Source organism: Microcaecilia unicolor, chromosome 13 (assembly GCF_901765095.1).
Source record: "Microcaecilia unicolor chromosome 13, aMicUni1.1, whole genome shotgun sequence".
Classification (NCBI taxonomy): domain Eukaryota; kingdom Metazoa; phylum Chordata; class Amphibia; order Gymnophiona; family Siphonopidae; genus Microcaecilia; species Microcaecilia unicolor.
In genome coordinates, this window is record NC_044043.1 from 101,339,241 (window position 1) to 101,356,910 (window position 17,670).

Consider the following 17,670-nt stretch of genomic DNA (forward strand, 5'->3'; position numbering starts at 1 on the left):
GTGGTACAAGGTCAAATTTATTGGCGTGTGCAGGGCATCTATGTACCAGACATGATCAGACTTTCAGTAGATTTGCCAGATAAAAATGGATAATTTCCATATAAATGCTTAAAAGTAAAACACGTGATTTTTAAAGTAATTCTTGCTGCAACAGGCAGTCAGTGGAGCTCTTTTAGTAAAGGATTAACTCTGTCCTACTTATTTTTATGCAGAATAATCTTCACTGCTGTATTTTACAGCAAATGTAAACAAGATAATAATGATTTAGAAATTCCTAAAAAAAAAGGAATTGCAGTAGTCTAGCCAAGAAGATAACCATGCCAAAACCTGCTTCTGCAATTCATCCAGTGAAAAAAAAGAACCTTTTTAGTGGAGGAAATGCATGTGTAAGAAAATAGAGAATAGTATATAATTAACCTGAGAATTTCCATTTAAAGTAGAATCTAGCCATACTGCTAAACTATGAACGGTTGTTTGGAGGGGAATCTTTCAGACAAAAATGGGATTCAAAGTAGGTAATGACAACCTTTCTCCTACCCAAAGTAATAAGGTCTTATCGGTGTTTAATTTCAATCTATGGTTAAGCATGAAATACACTTTCTAGACCAGCTGCCATAAATCTAAATGTTTCAGCAATGGGGTTTGTTGTTGAAAAAAATTATCTGCACATCATTAGTATAAATGTAGTAGTCCTAATAGTTTTAACTCCTTAAGTCAAGAAAAAGATGTTAGAATAGGGAAAAGTGGGAAGTGTTGCCCACTGTTCTGATAGATTTGTCTGTTCTTGTCCAGTCATTGCAGCAATAGTTCTGAGACCAGATATCTTGGAACAAGGACTGATTATGAAATCACAAAATAGGGGTCTAGTAAACTCAGTGTATAATGAGAACAGCAAAACAACCAAAAAAGAGGTCAAACCAGTTATATATATTTTTATCGCTTATTAATTTGATATACCACTTCTTTCGAGCTCGAGTCGATGTGGTTTACATGCAATTGTACAAGTACTTGCACTGTTCCTAATAGACTCATAATCTAAGAAGTATATTGTACCTGGGGCAATAGATGGCTAAGTGACTTGCCCAGGGTCAAACAGAGCTGCAGAGTGAATTGAACCTGGTTCCCCAGGATCTCAACCCACTGCCAACTGTTAGGCAGCAGTGGGAATTGAACCCGGTTCTCCATTTCCGCAACCCGCTGCACTAACCGTTAGTCCATCACCCCTTTTCCTAGGTGAAAGAGGGGATGGGACTTGATATATTGTCTTTTTATGAGTTACAATCAAAGCAGTTTATAAATCCTTAAAATGTCATATTAATGTGTCTGACGAAATGCCTAGCCACTCACATGGGGTTAGCCCACGGCCACTTAGAAGGTCTATCCCCAGCACAGCTCAGATCTGCCTACATCTGCCGCTTTATTCTCATAAAAATATTGAACAGTTGACAAAATTGTGCAAATAGCAAACGGTAACAAGTAACTGAAAAATGGATCAATTAGAAAACTAACTATCTTAGATTGTAAGCTCCTTTGAGCAGGGACTGTCCTTTGTTAATTGTACAGCGCTGCACAACCCTGGTAGCGCTTTAGAAATGTTAAATAGTAGTAGTAGTATACTGTCTAAACAGTACCTGGGAAGATAAGGACATATAATTGTTCATAGAGCCTTAGCAACGAGATCTGTCTCCTCCTTCTGCCAGGCTAAGACTGAAGCAACTGCCAGCATCTGCTGGATAATTTCAGAACTCCAGGCCATTCAGAGCCCAGTCAACAAATTTCAAATAAAAACTGGTTACATCACTACAGGCACTTCCTATTATCTGTGTGCCAACTAAAAAAAAGAGAAGTCAGTCCTCTGTAACAGCTTTAAGCATAAACATGCATCATTTGCTGGCCAAATAGGAGAAATACACTTCAGACATAATTAAAATAGGAAAATATCCAATACATTTTACAGGCTTAAAACACTGTTTCTTCACAACATGCTTATAGTCATTAGGAGAAACTGTCCTTAGTCTAAAAAAGGCTCACAAAAGCACTCGTTTAATAATAAGCCATCAAAATTATAACTAATAAATGCAAAGATGATCAGTGCTATTTGCTTCACCAATAGATTTTGTAGATTTGAATAGTCCCTGAAGCTCTAATGCCTTCATATGGCTTGTTGGGGTACCGGATTAGTTGTAGAACTCATCATTGTAAATGTCCAGTGAATTGTATTCTTTTTCAGAAGAGCCCTTCATGATCATTTTGGCTTTGTTTTGTATATTTGTAATTGCCTTTATCTCCATTAGTTCATTTTTATTTTGTTGCTTTAAATCCAGCCACCATATGCTGACCTTAACAATGACCATAAATTCCTCCCTTCCCCCTCCCTCCTCTTTAACCTGAGTTGGGTAATGGATATTGCCTTTGCAGCTTCCGTAGCTAACCTGAGTTGCAGAAGATCTGGCCTAGGAATTAAACTAGGAATGTTTAGAGCACTGCCAAATATATAAGTTCTGATGTACGTTTTTAGAACTGCTTCTCCCTTTACTGATAAATCTGCCTTTCTTTTGCCCACCCACAGCCTGGAGGATTTACCGTCGAGGTTTGTAACAATAATAATTCCATGGTTATGACGGGAATGCGTCTACAGATTGGCACTCAAGCTATTGAGCGAGCTCCTTCCTACGTAGAAATATTTGGACGGACCATGCAGCTGAACCTGACGAGGGCACGCTGGTTTGACTTTCCCTTTACTCGAGAGGAAGCTCTACAGGCTGACAAGAAGCTCACTATTTTCAGTAAGAATTTTTAAATGTCTGTTACCACAAGGTTGACAATTCCTGTAGGTATTTAACCACCTTATTTACCACCTCAATTTAAGGTGTGGGCTAAGTATCCTCTAATAGAAGATGCTTTTTGTCATCTTCAAGTACAGTAGAGTCTTGGGACTGACAAGTTGTTGGGTAACTGAATTATCAACGGTAACAGAGAGACAGGACACTGAGGCAGACCTTGCTTCTGTATCTCTGGTCTCGACACTAAATATGTCAGCACCACTGTACTCAGTGCATCGCTACCTTCCTTCTCTTCCCCCCCCCCTCCCCCCTGAACAGCAGCAATTGAGGCTTTTTCTCAGGTTCTTCTAGCTCTACAGGCTGTGGTCCTTGAGAGAAGAAAAGGAGTGACATTGCGCATGTTGCTCACTCTGTCTTAAGTCACAAATTCAATCGTCAATATCAACTACAATTAGGGATTTAACAGAGCATTTTCCAGCTCATGAATCTTTAATATTACATCTCAGAACTCATTCAGACAACTAGCAGATCACTAAAAAGCAGAAGTTCTCCAACTAGGGGTTTAGTTGGGTTGCATATTTAACACATTAATAACACAATTAGTGGCCTCGATCATGACCTTCCCTTACCTGCTGAACACCTGCTCACATGCTCATTCACTGGCGAGGCCCACTGCCTTGCCAGGTTTGCATCACCCCATTGTCTCTTCCTCCAACCATCCAACATTGCCCTGTGTCCCATCCCCCCCCCCCCTCCCCCAATCACCATCTTACATTGTCCTACCTGTCTCACTCACCTGGTCACTGACTCCACTGCTGGGAATACTGCTTCCCTGGTCCTGCACAATGGCAACAATAGCAAACAAAAGGCATAAAAGGGAGTGGAGGAGTGGCCTAGTGGTTAGAGCACCGATCTTGCAATCCAGAGGTGGCCGGTTCAAATCCCACTGCTGCTCCTTGTGATCTTGGGCAAGTCACTTAACCCTCCATTGCCTCAGGTACAAACAGAGACATATCCAGTGTACCTGAATGTAACTCACCTTGAGCTGCTACTGAAAATAGTGTGAGCAAAATATAAATAAATAAAAAATACACAGGGACATTGTCTTGTACATACCACTGCTTGCTCTGCCAGTCCCTAAAACAGGAAGTAAGTAGCTCTATAATGTGCTATTTCTGTGACCGGCAGAGCCAGCAGTAGTGCGCAGAAGGGGGATGGGGAGAGAGACGGTGCAATGCTTGGATGGTGGTGGGGAGAGAGAGAGAGCATTACTTGCATGGGGTGATATTGCACTGTGTGGGGAGAGAGAGATGGGTGATGCTAGATGGTGAGGGGGAGAAGAGATGGAGGTATTGCTGGTTTGGGGGAGGGGGAGAGAGACCTCTTGCGTGGTCAGGATTGCTATAGCAGTGTACTGGAAAATAAAACCATCTGCTGGCCAGTTTGTCTAATTAATTGTGATTAAAATTTTAATTGTGATTAATCAATGTTTTAATCAATTTGCAGTCTTCCTTTTCAGGGTTCATTTGTTTCTCTAAAATGATGTATGTTTAATTTTGTGTATTGCAGTTGGGGCTTCTGTTGATCCAGCTGGAGTTACCATGATGGATGCTATTAAAATTTATGGTAAGACTAAGGAACAGTTTGGCTGGCCTGATGAAGCCCCAGAAGATTTTCCAGCAGCTTCGGTGAGCAGCGTCTGCCCACAAAACCTTAATCAAGGAAATGGTACTGGAGATGCAGATGCTGCTGTACCTGCTCCCGCTAGTGGGACTGTATTGGAGAGGTAGGTTTCTGTACTTTCTTTTCTTTAAATGGATTCCTTGAAGGTGGCCATGCATGTTGGACTACTGTGATTGAACAAGTTCATGAATAGTTGGTAATGTCATTTTTTTTAATGGTTAGCAAATAATGAAATTAGTGTTTGATTTTTGAACTTTGGAGTTTGGTTTGGAATGTGGTTTGTGCCCTAGATTACTGTGTAACAGTGCGAGTGGGTTGTTTTTTGTCTTGAGTATTGGTTGATTAATAGCTCCTATGATAAAATGAATGCATTTTCCCTTTGGTGCATCCTCTGAACTGACCATCGTTCCTGCAAAGATTGATTCAGACATGACGCCCCTGCAGCCAAGGAGACTCGTATTTAGAGTCATCAGAATTCAGGATGGAGATTCCAACTTCATTCCTCTGCAGAGATGCATTATACACAGCCAGAACGTGATTTTCCTGGTGTGTAGATCTAAGCAGCAGTTTTCTTGGAAGCCACTACGAGAATAGAGATCTCTGCAGAAGCCACATGTGTGGAACCTGGTGAAACTCATTGACTCCCTGAAAGTCTAAGATGGGACCTTCTCCATTTCCTCTCCCTTATGCTCATCAGCAACAGGAGGAGGATAGCTTCATCCTTCCTCTCTGCTGCTTTTAGCTAACTGTTTAAACCATCCTGCAATCCCCTCTATCCTTGATATTGCTGCTGCTTCTTGCTGGTATCTGATACCCAAGATTGTTTCCTCACAGAAAAATAAACAAGGCTGGCAAAATTTATGTTATAAAATATGCAAAAATACTTCTGCAAGAAATAAATATCTATGAATTTGTATCTCAGAGCTGCCTCAGGAAACTGGTGGCTGTACCTATCATATATCTGAGACGACAGTGAGAGCCTCTTGCATGGCCATCGATTCTCATAGAATTGTTTGACTCAGTAGATGCTTATGATTTGCAACTGTGTCTAGTGAAAGGCACAACGTTTTGGAAAGGATAGTGAGGAAGCTGAGAATTTTTACTTTTCTGTGACTTTTTGGATTGGATTTATTAATTTTATATACTGTTTCTAGCATCATATTAAAGCAGTTTACAAAGGAAAAAGAAAACAAAAAACTAATTTCAGATACAATATAGCATACAATCTTAAAATATAAAAATCAATATTCCATAGCATCCCTCTAGACGGGCATAGATGGGTTATGTACTCCTACCAGCAGATGGAGACTGAGAACCACTCAGTTTCAGATAAGCCCTATAAAGTGAGTCAGTATGTTCTCAGTCTCAGCAGATCGTAGGAGTGGTAAGTCTCTGCAGTCCCATATTTGTTTCGTTTTGCCTTTTGGGTGCTGCTTGTTTTTGTTCCTGGCTAGGTTTTTGTCTGGCTTTGGCTCAGAAGAGATTTAAAAAAAAAACAAAAACAAACCAACAACAATAAACCCCCCCCCCCCCCCCCTCAAATCTGTTCTCTCTCTGCTACTGGACAGGGGTTGAGGCCCATGGGGGTCCTATACTCAGGAGGTCGAGTTCCCCCCCCCCCCCCCCCCTTGGATAGTTGTCTTGGGCCTCCGCCGTCCTTCTGTGCCTGCTGTTAGACAGACGGTCTTGACGACTACTACTAGTACTAGTCATTTCTATAGCGCTACTAGAAGTACGCAGCGCTGTACACATTATATGCAGGTACTCTCTGTCCCTAGAGGGCTCACAATCTTTTTTTTGTACCTGGGGCAATGGAGGGTTAAGTGACTTGCCCAAGGTCACAAGGAGCTGCAGTGAGAATTGGTCCCAGGTTGCCAGGAACAAAGCCTGCTGCACTAACCATTAGGCCACTCCTCCCTCAGTCTTGAGAGCCTGAGGGGCCTGCCCATAGGTTGAAAAGCTACATAATTTATAAAGAAGCTAAAAACCTTTCTGTATGCAGGTCTGTGCCCAAAGAGGCATCAGAGAGATTTAGAGGGTCTTTCATTAATATTCAGCGTCCTGAAAATACAAACTGAACATTTTTTTAATGGAGGTCAACCTTTGTTGGATGAAGTAAACATGAAGTGTAAAATGCAAGTCAGCTTTTTAAGTAAGAGATGACGCTATACCTAAAGGGTTTCAATATTGGACAAGTGATCTTAAATTTTAAATAAGGGAGCTTTGTCAAGAACTGTGTACTCAGATTTTCATGTAATAATGCCATTACAGAATGTCTTCATGGCATGTGATACAGAGGATAACCCTACAAATGCATCTTGTTTAGGACAGAGGATATCAACTATCTATCCGTTCTCAATATAGATTTCTATATTTCAGGATTATTGTTACTTACGTTGAAATAGCTCATTTTAAATTTTAACCTGGTATTATATGATGTTTTATATTTCAAAATGTGTACCATTCTGCTAATGTTTGTAATGTAATCCACATTGAACCTATGCTCTTACTTGGGCTAATGTGGGATAAAAATGTCATAAACTCTCAAGATCCAGAAAGCAAGAGGCAGTTTCTTCTGGTGGGTGACTGTCATGGGAAAACATTACTTGGACAAAATTGGGAAGAGACAAGGTTGTGAAATTATTTTTAGGATCATAGAAACGTAGATTATGGTAGATAATGGGCAGACTATGGCTTTAATTCCTGATCTGACAACATTTTCAACATTGCTGGAGTAGAAGGAAGGGGAAGGGAAGTAGATGTGTTTCCGGGGAGAAATGACACGACTACAGACTAAGGGCTAGATTCCCTATTGTGGATTGGAAACTGAATAAAAGGCAGACTGCAGTGCTAAATGGTCAGCTTTCCAAATAGAAAAAGGTCAGTAGTGCATTGCCCTTGGCTGTGTACTGGGATCTACAGTATCCTGTTTAACATTCATAAATGATCTGGAGCAACAAATGAGGTGATTAAAATTGAAGATAAGACAAAATTATTCCAAGTAAGTTGTTAATATGGCATAGGGTTGTGAGGATTTTTCAGAAGGATCTTGAGACTAGGAGACTGAACATTGATAGGTGAAATTTAATGTGCACAAGTGCAAAGTGATGCATGTAGGAAAATATATTCCAAGTTACAGGTACAAAACGCTGGGCCTAAGGAAAGGACTTTGGGCTCATTGTGGACAATTGACTAATTTTCTGCTCAGTGTGCTGAATCGGACAAATAAAAGCAACTCGAATGTTAGGGATTATTCAAAGAAAGAATGGGCCTTCTGGCACTGCTCTCAACGGTGTTCCAATTTGATCCCTAAAGAAGTGCGGGGTCACACTGTCACCTTTCTTTATTGAGTTTATTAACACTAATCTTATCCAAGGCATCCCAACTCGGTCCTCGGGGCACACCTAGTCCAATGAGGCTTGCAGGATATCCACAATGAATATGCATGAGATAGCTTTGCATGAACTGCCTGAACAGAATGATCTGCAGTTAGGCATGAAGTAGTCTAAAACAGTGTCACTTAACTGAAAGCTCAGCTGGTCTTGACAGGCACCTGTTTCCTTCCGCTTTCTCAAGGGACCTGAGCCGATGAATACTTCCTGCTACATGCCCTGTGCCGATCATTCTGTTAAGATTTTATAAAGTGTTAATACTGCAACAATCGAGCAACAAAAAAAGAAATCAATGCAATTTTCTTGCATAGAGCATATGTTTAGGTAGGCAGGGGTTTTTTGGTCAATGATGATTTGAGTCACATATGGGATTTCTGTATGTTAAGTTGCTATTTAGCATTCTGTCCCAGTAATAAATGAGACCTTTTCCCCCCTTCATTACACATTTAAGTGAACGTTGAGTCTACTTTAGAGTTGTGATTGTGTGTGTAAGATAGTAGACTATTCAAGCCATTATACTTATTTTTTAAGAAATCCCAAATAATGGCAACATTTCATGTTACAAGTCCCAGGGCAAGCAGTTGCTTCCCCATGTCTTTCTCAATGGCAGACTATGAACTTTTCCAAACCTTTTTTTAAACCCAGATATGCTAACCGCTGTTACAACATCCTCCGGCAAAGAGTTCCAGAGCTTAACTATTCGTTGAGTGGAAAAATATTTCCTCCTATTTGTTTTAAAAGTATTTCCATGCAACTTCTTTGAGTGTCCCTTACTATTTGTACTTTGGAATGAGTAAAAAAATCGATTTACTTCTACTTGTTCTACACCACTCAAGATTTTGTAGGCCTCAATCATATCTCACCTCATCCTTCTCTTTTCCTAGCTGAAGAGCTTTAACTTCTTTAGCCTTTTCTCATACAAGAGGAATTCCATCCCCTTTATCATTTTGGTCGCTCTTCTTTGAACCTTTTCTAATTCCACTGTATCTTTTTTGAGATACGGAGACAAGAACTGAATGCAGTACTCAAGGTGCGGTCACACCATGGGTCAATATAGAGGCATTAAAGTATTTTCAGTCTTATTCACCATCTCTTTCCTAATAATTCCTAGCATCCTGTTTTTTTCTTTTTTGACGGCCGCCGCTCATTCAGCAGAAGATTTCAGCGTATTACCTACAGCAGCCCTAGATCTTTTTCTTGAACGCTGACCCCCAAAGGTGGACCCTAGCATCAGGAAACTATGATTCGGATTATTCTTTCCAATGTGCCTATTTGCGGATGATACTAAGATCTGTAACAGAGTGGACACCCCGGAGGGAGTGGAAAACATGAAAAAGGATTTGAAGAAGCTAGAACAATGGTCTAAGGTCTGGCAATTAAAATTCAATGCGAAGAAATGCAAAGTGATGCACTTAGGGAATAGAAATCCACGGGAGACGTATGTGTTAGGTGGCGAGAGTCTGATAGGTTCAGACAGGGAGAGGGACCTTGGGGTGATAGTATCTGAGGATTTGAAGGTGACGAAACAGTGTGACAAGGCGGTGGCTGTATCTAGAAGGTTGTTGGGCTGTATAGAGAGAGGTGTGACCAGCAGAAGAAAGGGGGTGTTGATGCCTCTGTATAAGTCGTTGGTGAGGCCCCATCTAGAGTATTGTGTTCAGTTTTGGAGGCCGTATCTTGCTAAGGACGTAAAAAGAATCGAAGCGGTGCAAAGAAAAGCTACGAGAATAGTATGGGATTTGCGTAACAAGACGTATGAGGAGAGACTTGCTGACCTGAACATGTATACCCTGGAGGAAAGGAGAAACAGGGGTGATATGATACAGACGTTCAAATATTTGAAAGGTATTAATCCGCAAACGAACCTTTTCCGGAGATATGAAGGCGGTAGAACGAGAGGACATGAAATGAGATTGAAGGGGGGCAGACTCAAGAAAAATGTCAGGAAGTATTTCTTCATGGAGAGAGTGGTGGATGCTTGGAATGCCCTCCCGCGGGAGGTGGTGGAGAGGAAAACGGTAACGGAATTCAAACATGCGTGGGATAAACATAAAGGAATCCTGTTCAGAAGGAAAGGATCCTCAGGAGCTTAACCGAGATTGGATAGCAGAGCCGGTAGTGGGAGGCGGGGCTAGAGGTTGGAAGGTGGGGATAGTGCGGGGCAGACTTATACGGTCTGTGCCAGAGCCAGTGGTGGGAGGCGGGACTGGAGGTTGGGAGGCAGGGATAGCGCGGGGCAGACTTATACGGTCTGTGCCAGAGCCGGTGGTGGGAGGCGGGGATAGTGCTGGGCAGACTTATACGGTCTATGCCAGAGCCGGTGGTTGGGAGGCGGGGCTAGTGCTGGGCAGACTTATACGGTCTGTGCCCTGAAGAGCACAGGTACAAATCAAAGTAGGGTATACACAAAAGTAGCACACATGAGTTGTCTTGTTGGGCAGACTGGATGGACCGTGCAGGTCTTTTTCTGCCGTCATCTACTATGTTACTATGTATCTTGCATTTGTCCACATTAAATTTCATCTGCCATTTGGATGCTCAGTCTTCCAATTTTCTAAGGTCTTCCTGCAATATTTCACAGCCTGCATGTGTTTTAAACAATCTTGAATAATTTTGTGTCATCTGCAAATTTAATCACCTCACTTGTTCTGATTTCCATATAATTTATAAATATGTTAAATAGCACCGGTCCCAGTACTGATCCCTGCGGCACTCCACTGTTCAGCCTCCTCCATTAAGAAATGACCATTTAACCCTACCTTCTGTTTTCTGCCCAATAACCAATTCCTAATCCACACCAGTACCTTTCATCCAATCCCATGACTCTTTAATTTTCTCAGGAGTCTCTCATGAGGAATTTTATCAAAAGCTTTCTGAAAATCTTGATACACTACATCAACTGGCTCACCTTTATCCACATGTGTATTCACGCCTTCAAAGAAATGAAGCAGATTGGTGAGGCAAGACTTCCCTTGCCTGAACCCATGCTGACTCTGTCCCATTAAACCATGCTTGTCTACGTGTTCTGTAATTTTATTCTTTATAATAGTTTCCACTATTTTGCCCGGCACTGACATCAGGCTTACCTGTCAAAATCAGCGTGACATTGGCCACCCTCCAGTCTTGAGGTACTAGGGACGATTTTAACGACAGGTTACATAGTACTAACAACAGAACCACAATTTCATGCTTGAGTTCTTTGAATACCCTTGGACGTATGCAGTCCAGTCCAGGTGATTTACTACTCTTTAATTTGTCAGTTTGGCTCAGGATATCTTCCAGGTTCACCGAGATTTCTTTCAGAAGTTGTTATTGTGAGTTTTAGCCTATGTGGCAAGTTTCTCTTCATGTTCTCTTTTAGCCTTCTTTACTAATGCTTTGCATCTGACTTGCCAGTGCCTAAGTTGCTTCTTATTTTCTTCATTTAGGTCTTTTTCCATTCTTTGAAGTACAATCTTTTGGCTGTAATAGCCTCTTTCACTGCACCTTTTAACCCTGCTGTCTGTTGTTTTCTTTTTTTTTTTTTTTTTGCAAATACGTGGAATGCATCTAGACTGGGCTTCCAAGGTGGTATTTTTTAATAACATCCACGCCTGATTTAGTGTCCTAACCTTAGCAGCTGATCCTTTTAGCTTCTTTTTAACCATTTTCCTCATTTTATTATAGTTGCCCTTTGAAAATTTAAATGCAGCTACAGTAGATTTCCCTTGCAGGTTCATCCAAGATAGTAGCTCAGACTTGATCATGTTATGATCACTGTTTCTAAGGGGACCCAACACCACTGCCTCTCTCACTATGCCCTGCACGCCACCAAGGACCAGATCCAAATTGGCTCTCCGTTTTGTCGGTTCCTGGTCCAGTTGCTCCAAGAAGCAGTCATTTATTACATCTAGAAATTTATCTCCCTGGCACTCCCTTATTTAACATTTTTCCAGTCAATATTGGGATATTTGAAATTGCCTATTGTTATACTGTTGCCCAGTTTGTCAGCTTTCCTAATCTCTGTGAACATTTCTTCATCTGTCTGTTCATTCTGTCCCGGTGGACGATAGTACAGCCCTACAAGAATACTCCTTCCCTTCACACATGGAATTTCTACCCATAATGATTCCACACTGCTATCTGTTTCATGTGGAATGTTTATTTTATTTGACTCAATTCCCTCTTTAACTTATATCGCAACCCCCCTCCCCCCGTCCACAGTGTCCCATTGATTGTCCTCTTTCCACCAATTTTCTGAGATAGCTATTATATCTACCTCTTCATTTAGTGCTATATACCCTTAACTCTCCCATCTTATATTTTAGGCTTCTAGTATTCTTATACAGTCACTTCAGATTGTGTTTTTTCCTTGGATCTACAAGCTGTTTAGAAGTTGAAGAGGACAGTGTGCATTCTTTATCCTGCTCTCTCATTAAGCACACCTGGCTTACTTTCAGCATTGTTGAAACCTTTCTGCTGTGATTCCCTATATGTCCTGTTTCAATAGGATCCTTCAAGGATACCCCATACCTAACCATTCTTCTTTGTGTCTGTCAGCTTTCCTCCCCATTCTAGTTTAAAAGCTACGTGTGGAATGGGGAACATTTCTGAAAATGCTACCCTGGAGGATCTGGACTTCAGCTTTCTACCTAAGAGCCTAAATTTGGCTTCCAGAACCTCTCTCCCACATTTTCCTATGTCATTGGTACCCACATGTAGCAAGACAGCTGGCTTCTCCCCAGCAATATCTAAGAGCCTGACTAGGTGATGCGTGAGGTCTACCATCTTCCCACCAGGCTTGCAAGTGACCAGGCGATCCTCTGCATCCACCAACTACCCAGCTGTCTACATGCCTAATGATTGAATCGTCAACTACAACAGCTGTTCTAACCCTCTAAACTAGGTCCTGCTGTGCCTTCTACAAACTATCTGTTAATGTTGTAGGCTGTGGCAGAAAATTCAAGCTAACTCAATAATCAGATTTTCCTCAATAACCTTTGCAAATATTCTACTTCCTCACACCTTAATTAACACCTAATTCAGGTCAATAGCAGTGCTACCTCTCCAGCCTTGCTACTATCCATTTTAATGTTCTTTGGCTGTTAATTTTCTACCTCCAGAAAAAGTTTCAGTTTAAAACTGTGGGAAAAGGGTTGTACACTATGGAAACTAGTTAATAATGCTTGCTTCTCACTCTCTCTCTTTTTTTTTTTTGTCTTCTTTGTCTAAGACTGAACTAGGCCCTGCATCTGTTAATGCTGTGGTACAAAGTTCAAGTTTTAAAACTAGGGGGAAAAGGGTATGGAGACTAGTTGATAAAGTTTGATTTTAAAAAAAAATTCTGCCTATCAATAACCTACAATTCCTCCTTTAAACCCCAACCTTTAGTTCCCAAAGCACAGAGCATAATAATGTTCACATACTAGAGAAATGTCATCTTCTCTCAGAACTGAAAAATGTTGAACAGTATAACTTATCTGAAACTTTATTGAGCAAATGTGCTTTTTCTCCAATTCATAGTCCTCAAAATATCTACATAAGTTTCAAGCTGTCAAAAAAACCCACACCAGCAGTTGTAATAAAAGCCACAGGTTCCGATTGATGGTGTTTCACAGTTTTCATCTGTTCAGTTTTTAATACTGTTGCTATTTATTTGTGTACTTGAAGATTTCAAAGTTGGTACTGTCATTTTTGCAGTTTTTTGTGCCTCATTTATACTCACAACAGTTATTATTGTTCATTCTTTGCTGTCCTTTATTGTGTTACCACATTATTTGAAAACCACCTTAAACTTTCTAGTCTCTAGTCTGTGATTCCTTTGAGGCTGGCTGTTGGAGAAAGTAGAAACCGCTGGAAATACTGTGTGGGATCTGCTCAGTACCTCCTAGTGTCTGTCAGGATGCTGGGCTTGATGTTACCGTCTGTAAAGACAAAATGTTCTAATTCCCTCCTTATTGATTTTGTTAGCGGCAAAAAAATTCAGTTTCTGGGAATCATGAAACCATGTAGTAGTTGACTTGATGGTGTGATGGGGTCTTTATGCTCAAAGCTTAATTGAAATAGTCCTGGCAATTCTCTGATGCTTGCAACCAGTTGATATGACTCTCTTGTCTTCACAGAATACTTTTCCTCAATGTTCATTGCCCTCTTTCCCCTCTCCTAGTGTGTCGTTTTCCTTGTGAAAGCTGCTACTCTATACATCACACTGGAGAGGGAAATCAGAAGGCAGTTAAACCTTCAAAGGAACAGATGCTAAAGCCTCTTGTTTGTGTGTCAGAAAAGATGGCTTTAGCCATTTTTGTTTTGCGTTTTTTAGTATCTGCATGTGTGTATGACCACGATTTGCTTAGTTTTTTCTGTCACTTCCTTCCTCCATTTTATTTGTATTTTGCTTTGAACATATTCAGATGCTTTTGTTGGCTTCACATGTTTTTTCCTTTTTCTTTGCTCCCCTAAAGTTCTGAAACTGAGTCCCTAACAACCGTGGACCGGTTAGTATGCCTCCTTTTCTTTGCACGTGTGTGTGTGTTAGTTAATCAGAGACCGCAGTTGCTTTTTTAAAATGACATGTTCTGCTTTACATGTGAGTCATCGTATGGTAGATGATTGTTCAGAATATCAGCAGTTTGATAGTGTGAATATTTTCAACTGTATGCAGTGCTTTCATGTTTCTGTAAAGGAATGAGAGTGCAGTCTTAGGAGTTTGATAAAGGCAGATATCGCAAGAAAGCCACACAGAGCTAAACTTTTGTGTCAGTTCTGTTCAGTTATTGCCGCTGCAGTCTATTTTCACAAAACTTGCATGCATGTCTCTTTGGTTTGTGAACCAAAAAGCAAGATTGTTGTGGTAATGACAGTTGTTCCAAGCCTGATAACAGATGGACAGAAACAACTTGAGTAAACTGCCTATTCACAGTGATAGAGCTTAGGCTGAATTAGAAAGTCTGAGCAAATCTGTTCTGTTAAATGGACCATTCCCATCTCTTCCTTCTCCTCTTTCCTTTTGTTTTCTTTGTTTTTCTTATACATAGAGGATGTGAGTCCACATCACACATTTCAATTTAATAGGATTTTTTTTCATATATAACAGGCAGTTCCTCTGTGACTAAACAAATAGTTTTGTGCAGACAAAGTGAAAGGACAGGCAGAGAATACTTGATCTGTAAAACTGGACTCATATCAAGTGCATGTCCAAGAGGAAATGTTTGATCTTTTGGGTTCTCAGGAAACTCTGTTCGAGACATCAAGAATTGTAAAACGATAATGAAGGTCCATTAAAATAAGAGGGCTTGTATTTCAGTTTGGGTGGTGGTGATGATGCGGTGACCCTAGTCTCGGATAGGCATTCACTTTCTTCAGTATGTTTAGTGTGCATCATTCCTCCACGACCCTCCAGACCGGTCAAGACGCGTGGGTTATGTCCTCCTACCAGCAGAGGGAGACTGAGAAACACTGAGCTTTTGAATGCTGTATATATAACCTGTGCAGTACATCCACTAGCCAGTATTTTCTCAGTCTCAGCAGAGGTAGAAGGACAGCCTGTGCAGTCTTCGATGGTCTGGTGAGGTAGTTTGGATATTAGGTCACGGGGACTGGTGGGTTTCCTGACCATTGTCTGTTTCTTGGCATACCCTGTACGTGTGTTTAAAAAAAAAAAAAAAAAAAAAAAGAATAATAAGTGCTTCGGGGCCCTGGGTCCGGTGGGGCCCAGTGTTTTCCCCCTGGGGTGTTACACCTATTTTGGGTCCCTCCCCCTGTGCTGCTCTCTGTATGAGAACTTGGCAGCTTTGTGCCTCGGCTGCTTTCCTGGTACTGTAGCCTTGAGTGCCTTACAATTTTCAGCTGCCAATTTGATGTTACTGTCTCTTTAAGGGTAACAGTGAACTTTCTCCTGCTCAGAACGAACGGAGGTGCAGTTCGTTGGTAGAGCGTGAGAGCAGCGCGAGTGTGTTGAGTGAAAGTTGTTTGGATCCGACTCACGCGACATTGTTTTTGGTTTGCCCTCGTGTTTGGATGGCGGGTAAACTTCTACGGTGTCGCGCGTGCGCGCGCCGCGGTGTGGAATCCCCGGGAGCTCAGTGCCGTCTTTGCGGCGAACCGAAACAGGTGCCGGTAGCAGCGGCTCCCCCCGAGTTAACTGCGGAGGTCCCGGCAGTTTCGGGTGTTGCTGGGGCAGTGGGGACGCCGCTCGGGTCAGCGTCGGCGGTTCCGGTTTTGGCGGGAACGGCCGCCATTTTGTCAGCGGCGCGCACTGCGGACTCAGCAGTTTTTGGGCCCGCTTCCCCCATTTTGGTTGCAAAAGGCCCGTCTGAGGCTCCTGGAGGGGTTGGTTTCCCCCCTGAGTTCGTGTGGACCCTCTATCAGGCATGGAGGACGGGACCCCCTCAGTTGGAGGAGGGGGCTAGTACCTCGTTGGCTAAAAGACCACGGGTGGATTGGTCAGAGGACGGGGAGTTTTTTTTCTCCGGGTGGTTCTGACGGAGCGCTTAGTGAATTGGGGGACCCAGAGGGGTTTGAAGGTTCGCAGGAGGCGGAGTGCCTAATTCCTGGTGAGGATCCCTCGGTGGTCCGTATTTTTCACAGGGATGAGCTGTCTGAGCTTATAGATCAGGTGTCGGCCACCCTCAAGTTTGATCAGCCAGAGGTAGCCATGGGGGAGGCTAGACAGGTGGACCCCTTAGTTAAAGGTATCCAGAGGAAGGCCCGGTCCTTCCCCATGAACAAGGACCTCCGGGATATGGTTTTTCAGGAGTGGAATGTTCCGGATGCGCCATGTAAAGTAGCGAAAGCCATGGCGAGGCTTTATCCTCTTCCACAGGAAGATAGGGATTCTTTTAAGGCTCCCACTGTGGATGCCGTGGTGACAGCTGTTACTAAAGCCACGGCGATCCCGGTAGACGGAGGTACCGCTCTCCGGGACCCCCAGGATAGAAGGCTGGAATCATTTCTCAAGCGTAGTTTTGATCTGTCAGCTCTCGCCTTGCAGGCCTCGGTGTGTGGGGGCCTGGTAGCTCGGGCGTGTTTTCGTTGGGCCGAGAAGCTTCTGGATGATTCGGTGGATGTTGGTTCATCGGGGGTCCAGGAGTTAGCCAAGCTGGAAATGGGATCGTCCTTTTTGTCGGATGCTCTTTATGATTTGTTGCGGGCTTCGGCGAAGAATATGGCTATGGTAGTGGGAGCGCGTAGGGTCCTTTGGTTACGCGGTTGGGTCGCGGACGCGGCCTCTAAGGCTAAGCTGTGTTCGCTTCCCTTCAAAGGGTCCATGCTTTTTGGTGAGGAATTGGATAAGTTGGTGAAAGGTCTCAGTGATGCCAAGGCCCCTAGGCTTCCAGATTTTCGTTCCAAGGCGGCTTCCAGGGGTTCTTCCTCCCGAGGTCGGTTTAAGGAGGCTCGTCGGTATAGGCCAGGGAGGTCTAGTGGGGCTCCTAGGGGTCGTTTCTTCCAGCGCACCCAGTCCTTTCGTGGGAGTCGTCGCGGAGGGCGTGACTTTTCCACGGGAGGTCAGGTCCTGGGGCGTAATGCACAATGAAGGTGTGCGGGCCCAGGCTCTGGTTCGGGTCGGGGCTCGGTTGAGTCTTTTTTACCAGAACTGGGCCCAAATCACTTCAGATCAGTGGGTTCTCGAGGTGGTGCGAGACGGCTATGCCCTGGAGTTCGACAGTTCACCTCCCGAAAGGTTCTTGGAGTCCCCTTGTCATTCGAGGCTCAAGCGGGCAGCTGTGCGGGATACGTTGGCTCGTCTGATCAGGCTGGGAGCGGTGGTACCGGTTCCCCTCGCTCAGCGCGGCTCGGGCTGCTATTCGATCTATTTTGTGGTCCCAAAGAAGGAG

At 42.9% G+C, this 17,670-nt stretch overlaps 1 protein-coding gene across 4 annotated transcripts in view; it reads left to right on the top strand.

The window, feature by feature from the left end:
* UBR4 (ubiquitin protein ligase E3 component n-recognin 4) overlaps positions 1–17,670 on the top strand; it is a 314,627-nt gene that overhangs the window by 143,868 nt on the left and 153,089 nt on the right. For 3 of the 4 annotated variants that reach the window (XM_030185685.1, XM_030185686.1, XM_030185688.1), the window contains exons 48-49: positions 2,570–2,786; positions 4,353–4,569. In XM_030185685.1, the coding sequence (XP_030041545.1) occupies positions 2,570–2,786; positions 4,353–4,569 (434 nt within the window). Of the gene's footprint in view, positions 1–2,569; positions 2,787–4,352; positions 4,570–14,298; positions 14,332–17,670 lie in introns of all 4 variants that reach the window. The other variant, XM_030185684.1, reaches the window with a different exon arrangement.